This window comes from Panicum virgatum, chromosome 3K (genome assembly GCF_016808335.1).
Source record: "Panicum virgatum strain AP13 chromosome 3K, P.virgatum_v5, whole genome shotgun sequence".
Classification (NCBI taxonomy): Eukaryota; Viridiplantae; Streptophyta; class Magnoliopsida; order Poales; family Poaceae; genus Panicum; species Panicum virgatum.
In genome coordinates this window covers 16,264,656-16,270,442 of record NC_053138.1, presented here as the reverse complement: position 1 = coordinate 16,270,442, position 5,787 = coordinate 16,264,656, and the positions used below count along the sequence as shown (strand labels likewise).

Below are 5,787 nucleotides of genomic sequence, written 5' to 3'. Positions count from 1 at the left end.
TAAGCCGTTAAGCTAATGCGCCCGAGGTGTTCAAATGACGGCCATTACGCTTAATTAGAGTTTTAATTTTGCAATTCCGTCACAGAACTGGGATTCAAACCCCCTTCAGTTTTAAGGTCCCCGGCGTAAATGAACAGAATACCACCTACTACATTTAGTAGTGACATGCACGTACAGGTTAAAAAGTCATATCTTCATGACATATATATACTTATGTGGGATGAAGCCAAACTTGCAAACTACTCCTTCAGTTTCAAAATGTAGATCGTTTTGGCTTTTCTTGATTCTTAGTGTTTGTTACATGTACATATATAGTAAATATAACAATGTTTAGGTGCATAGCAAAAAAGCAATGAACCTAAAAGAACTCAAAAATCAAAACAACCTACATTTTGGAATGGTGTGAGTACATTCAAGAGAACTGACTACAACTACAAGCGACATTGATGAGGCAATACTTTCTCTTCTCGATTGCACAGTGCATGACATTTAGTCAGATACAGCTCGATGACCACATGCTATCAGACTCAGTACATCGAGTAGTGTGGTGCAGATCAAGTATGCCGCACAATCATTTCTTCCACTGGGGCAGCCGTTGGACCACAACCTAAAGGCATATAGCAGTGCAAATGATCAAGTAGTTCATAGAAAAATTGTGCATTATGCATAGCACTTTTGAAAAGAAAAAAACAAGGTGAGTAAGGCAGACCCAGTTTTATTTGGCATAGTAGTTATGTTGTATGATGGAAAAGGAATAGGTCCAGTGTCTACAACATGTTCAGAGTTAACTGCAAAAAGGGGAGGTTGATGAAACATGCCTTGCCGGAGTTCTCCTTGTTGCCTACAATAGTCTGACAAGCTAGCCTCCATGACTCCGGTTTCTGTCAAATACAGAGAAACGAAAAGAGCACGGTTAACTCACAACTCATTTGTCCCAGAGGGGCCAGAAACAATTTCCATTTCCTAAGAAAACTGACAAATTCATTTGCATGTAAATACCAACGCAGCTAGCTGTATACTCCAGAACCAGAAAAAACAGTAGACGCACTGGTGCGCAATTGAGCGAACTGAACACTGCCTACCTTCTTCAGGTACCGGTTCTCCGTGTTCGTCCTTTCATTCAGGAGCTCCTTTCCGTCAAGGATCTGTAAATTCACAATACCCAAACCTTTGGGTTAATCCAGTTGCAGCTCACAATGTCCATTCTCAGTTATTTGCAAACATTTCCGAGAGTCACTTCAGGTCAAAGGTCATAATCACCACTCCACTCCACCCGTGGCAAGACAGGGAAACAAGAACAGCAGCACATGCCGCCGATTAGGGAGGAGATCGAGCAAGTACCTCCACGATGCAAGTGCCGCAGCTCCCACCGCCGCCGCAGTTCATCACCTTACCCTGCGAAACAGCAACACCACTCTCTGTCACGTCGTTACCCATCGGTGCTGCGGCGGCGACAAGAATCTGACGAGAAATAAAGCTGAGGGAAAAGCAAGGGAGACCCACGTATGCAGCGTAGAGCTCGATCTTGTTCTCGTTCATGATGGTGCGGAGGAGCTTCTCGCCGCTCGCCGCCTCCGCCCGGTCCACCGGGTAGGAGCCGTCCGCACCCGGCTTCGGCTAATCAGTAATCACACGCCCGAACCAAACACGAAAATGAAAATTAACGCCGGACCAGACTCCACAGGCCACCCAGCACAAACATCTGGCTGCGTAGTGCTGATTACGGAGGGGCTTACGCTTACCCCGAGGAACTCGAGCTCGATCTGCGGCTTGGGCGGCGCCGGCGCCGGAGCGCCCTGGGACAGGTTCGGCGACGCGCTGGAGCATCTGATGGTGGCGCCCCTGATGGACCTCGGGCCGCGGTGGCCGCTGGCGGATACGCGGGAGCAGGAGGCGGAGGCGGGGAAGGAGAGGGATGCGAGCGCTGCTGCCGCGGCGGCGGAGCTCGTGGCCGCCATGGCTCTCAGGCTCTGGCCGGGGCTCTTTTTTCTTTGGGTGGGGACGTGGCCGCGTCGGCGTTGGTGGTAGGCTGGCTGCTTCGTTTGAAACGCGGCTGGTTTTTTATCGTCCGCGCGAAGAGGTGTGTGGTGGCGCGCGGCCGCGGCGCGCGTGGGGCCCGGCCGTCGGCGGCTCGGAGCCTCGGCGAGGCCTCGCGCGCCCGCAGGGGACACACGGCGCGGGTGGCTGGCCGCTGCCCGGTCTCGGTGGAAGTGTCTGGCTCGCTCCCGAATTTCCCGTTCCCTTTGTTCGTTACCGACACTGGGCCGGGCCGGGCCGTAACGCGCAGCCTGTTGGTTTCGGACCTTTTGCTTTGGGCCCTTACGTAAACCCACACGAATCAGCTGGACCTCCAGCAGAAATTACAAAGCCTGTCGGAATCTTTAGTGGGCTGGGAGAAGCACACTTTCGGCCATGTTCGCAGAGAGTTACAGAAGCTAGAGAGGGAGTTGGACCGGTTGAGAAACATGCCTAATCGGTCAGGTCCTTCACACGCAGAGCTGAAAATTGTGGAGAAGTTGTTGGAATTGCGCCATAGAGAAGAGATTACGTGGAAACAGAGAGCAAGAATCGAGTGGTTACGAGCAGTGACAAGAATACTCGATTTTTCCATTTACGTGCTACTAGGAGGAGAAGCAAAAATATGATTACAAGGCTAAAGAAGCCAGATAGGCAAATAACTGAAGATGGTCAGGAGATGGCAAGCCTGGCCACCAGCTTCTACAAAACCTTGTACACCTCTGAGGGTATAGAGAATATGGAAGCAATCCTTAGCACGGTTCCTGTCAAAGTGAGCTCAAATATGAATAACCATCTGTTAGCAGATATCAAAGCGTCCGAAGTCAAAGACGCCCTCTTTCAAATGTTCCCCACAAAAGCGCCGGGCCCGGATGGCTACCCTACGCACTTTTTCCAGAGGCATTGGGATTTATGTGGTGAAGAGGTGACTTTAGTCGTGCTGAGGCTTTTAAGTGGAGAAGATGACCCGGTACGCATTAACAATACATTCATCGTTCTGATTCCTAAGGTCAACTGTCCGGAGGAGCTGGGTCAATTCAGACCGATCAATCTATGCAATGTGATATACAAGATTGCGTCAAAAGTCTTAGCTAATAGACTGAAGATGTTGTTGCCGGAAATTGTCTTAGAGGAGCAATCAGCATTTGTCCCAAACCGCTTAATTACAGATAATATCATTGCATCCTATGAATGTTTACACTTCATGAAGCAAAAACGACCCGGTGATCAGCGGTACTGTGCATTGAAGCTGGATATGTAAAAAGCTTATGACAGAGTTGAGTGGAGTTATCTACGTGCGATCATGCTGAAGTTAGGTTTCCATCAGCTATGGGTGGATAAGATCATGCGGCTGGTTACATCCGTCTCTTTTGCGATGCTATTTAATGGTGAGTGCCTCGAAACCTTTTACCCATCTAGGGGCATTCGCCAAGGTGATCTTATTTCTCCCTATCTCTTTGTTTTGGCGGCAGAGGGCCTTTCGTGCCTTTTGAAAACGAGAATGCAGTCATCGGTCCTCAAAGGAATTAAGGTGGCGCCATCAGCTCCGATGGTTAGTCACCTACTCTTCGCAGATGACAGCCTGCAGTTTTTCAAGGCGAATAGGGAGAATGCATTGGAGATCAAGGATGTGTTACAACTCTACTGTCGAGCATCGGGACAACAAATAAATCTAGATAAATCCTCGATCCACTTCGCAAAGGGATGCCGACAGGTAACAAGGGCAGAGATGAAAGATATCCTAGATGTACACAATGAATCTCTCAGCGAGAAGTACTTGGGTATGCCTTCGGATGTTGGAAACTCGACCAATGGTGCCTTCAAGTATTTAAAAGACTGTGTATGGAAGAGAGTACAGGGTTGGATGGAACAATGCTTATCAGCAGGAGGTAAAGAGGTGCTAATTAAATCAGTTGCTCAGGCGATTCCAACTTACTCGATGTCCTGCTTCAAATTACCAAGAGGCCTTTGTCATCATATCAACAGTCTGCTTTGGAATTTCTGGTGGGGAAGCTCTGAAGGAAAGAGGAAAACTTGCTGGGTCTCTTGGGATGACATGGTGAAACCAAAATTTTTTGGGGGTCTTGGTTTTAGAGACATAGAGCTTTTCAATCTAGCTCTCTTGGCAAAACAAGCATGGAGAATTCTACAGAATGACAGTTCTCTGAGTGCCCGTATTTTGAGAGCTGTGTAATTTCCTTCAGGTGACTTCTTGGCAGCACAATTGGGGTCACGGCCATCCCGTGTTTGGCGCTCCATCTTAGATGGGAGGGAAGTACTGGTACAAGGATTGATTCGCCGGATAGGGACAGACGAAACTACTGAAATTTGGAACATGAATTGGCTTCCTAGAGAAGGATCACTTAGGCCGATTAGATCTTCAGCTGCAATGGCTCCTCAACTGGTCAGCAGCTGATAGACTCTACGACGGCGACATGGGATATGCAAATGTTGGAAAGTTTTTTCACACTAGCCGATGTGGAATCGATAATTAACATCCCTCTAAGTACTAGAAGACAAGCTGATTTTTGGGCTTGGCATCATGAAAAGAAAGGAGTATTTTCAGTGAGATCGGCCTATAGGATGCTGGTGATCAATAAGCATCACGCAACATCATACATTGAGAATATTGCTGGTCGATCAGACACTAAAGCAGAGGAGAAGGAATGGTTGGCGATATGGAATCTAGATGTCCCGTCCAAAATATGAGTATTCCTATGGAGACTTGCTCAGCACTCCCTACCATCGGGGGACGTCCTCTTTTGTCGAAACATGGCTCAACAGAGCATATGCGGCATCTGTGGAGCACAGGATTCCTGGAAGCACTCCTTGACTGAGTGTAACCTGGCCAGATGTGTTTGGGCGCTGGAGCGTATCGATCTGACTGATGTTCTGTACAACATTTAGGAGACAGATGCTCACGCATGGTGGGCAGAAGCAGCGGCAACGATGTCGAAGGCTGATTTGATCAGGGTTGCGGTCACCTTGTGGGCGATCTAGTTCGTGCGGAGGAAGGTGATCCATGAGAATTCATTCCAGAGCCCAATGTCCACGCACTGCTTCATTAACAGATACATAGCTGACCTTGATCTCATCAAACCTGAACGAAGTGGAGCAAGGGGGGGGGGGGGCAGTAGCGAGTGCCCAAGTGGATCCCTCCACCAGCAGACACAATGAAGATTAATGTGGATGCGGCAATATCTAAGAACATGGGAGAGCTGCGGCTGCGGCAGTAGCAAGGGATGGAACGGGAGCTTTCCAGGGAGCTTCAGTTCTTGTCATCCAAGGGATTACTGACCCGGAATCGATGGAAGCGATCGCTTGCAGAGAGGGGCTTGCCCTTGCCAGCGACCTCACATTCAGGAAGGTCAGGATTGCTAGTGACAACATCAGCGTTGTGAAGAGCATCTGAGGTGACGAGGACAAAGGCATCTACGGGCATGTCGCCCAGGAGATCAAGGCCAGAGCGGGATCTTTTGTCTCGTCGGAGTTTGTTCGTGAAGGCAGGGCTTGTAACGCAGATGCGCATAAGCTAGCTAGAAGCTCTATTTATTGTGAGTTAGGTAGACAAGTTTGGTTTCTTTCACCGCCTGTAGGCATTTGTGCTTCTGTATCCATAAACAATCAATAAAAGGTGGCTTTCCCCTCAAAAAAAAAAAGCTGGCTGGCTGGTGCCACCTCTTCTCGACCTTTCTTCCCTTCTACTCCAGTAAAAAGGGCGTCAGGAGGGCGATTCAGAATCCGGCGTCAATTCCGTTGCCTCCTGCTCGC

At 49.0% G+C, this 5,787-nt stretch overlaps 1 protein-coding gene across 1 annotated transcript; it reads right to left on the bottom strand.

Moving 5' to 3' along the window:
• Nucleotides 1–246: 246 nt before the first annotated feature.
• Nucleotides 247–2,041, bottom strand: LOC120697896 (photosynthetic NDH subunit of subcomplex B 3, chloroplastic-like). The gene is made up of 6 exons (XM_039981278.1): nucleotides 1,743–2,041; nucleotides 1,504–1,617; nucleotides 1,342–1,395; nucleotides 1,083–1,145; nucleotides 819–881; nucleotides 247–607 (listed from the first exon to the last, which is right to left on the bottom strand). Exons 1-6 carry the CDS (start codon nucleotides 1,956–1,958, stop codon nucleotides 572–574), a joined length of 546 nt encoding a protein of 181 aa, XP_039837212.1. The 5' UTR covers nucleotides 1,959–2,041; the 3' UTR covers nucleotides 247–571.
• Nucleotides 2,042–5,787: the final 3,746 nt, after the last annotated feature.

Bases quoted from the DNA above. Each gene is read 5' to 3' on its own strand.
- LOC120697896 (XM_039981278.1), bottom strand. From the start codon at position 1,958: ATGGCGGCCACGAGCTCCGCCGCCGCGGCAGCAGCGCTCGCATCCCTC. The intron at 1,146-1,341 runs GTACTTGCTCGA...GTGAATTTACAG, and splicing joins GCGGCACTTGCATCGTGGAG to ATCCTTGACGGAAAGGAGCT. The intron at 882-1,082 runs GTAGGCAGTGTT...TGTATTTGACAG, and splicing joins AGAACCGGTACCTGAAGAAG to AAACCGGAGTCATGGAGGCT.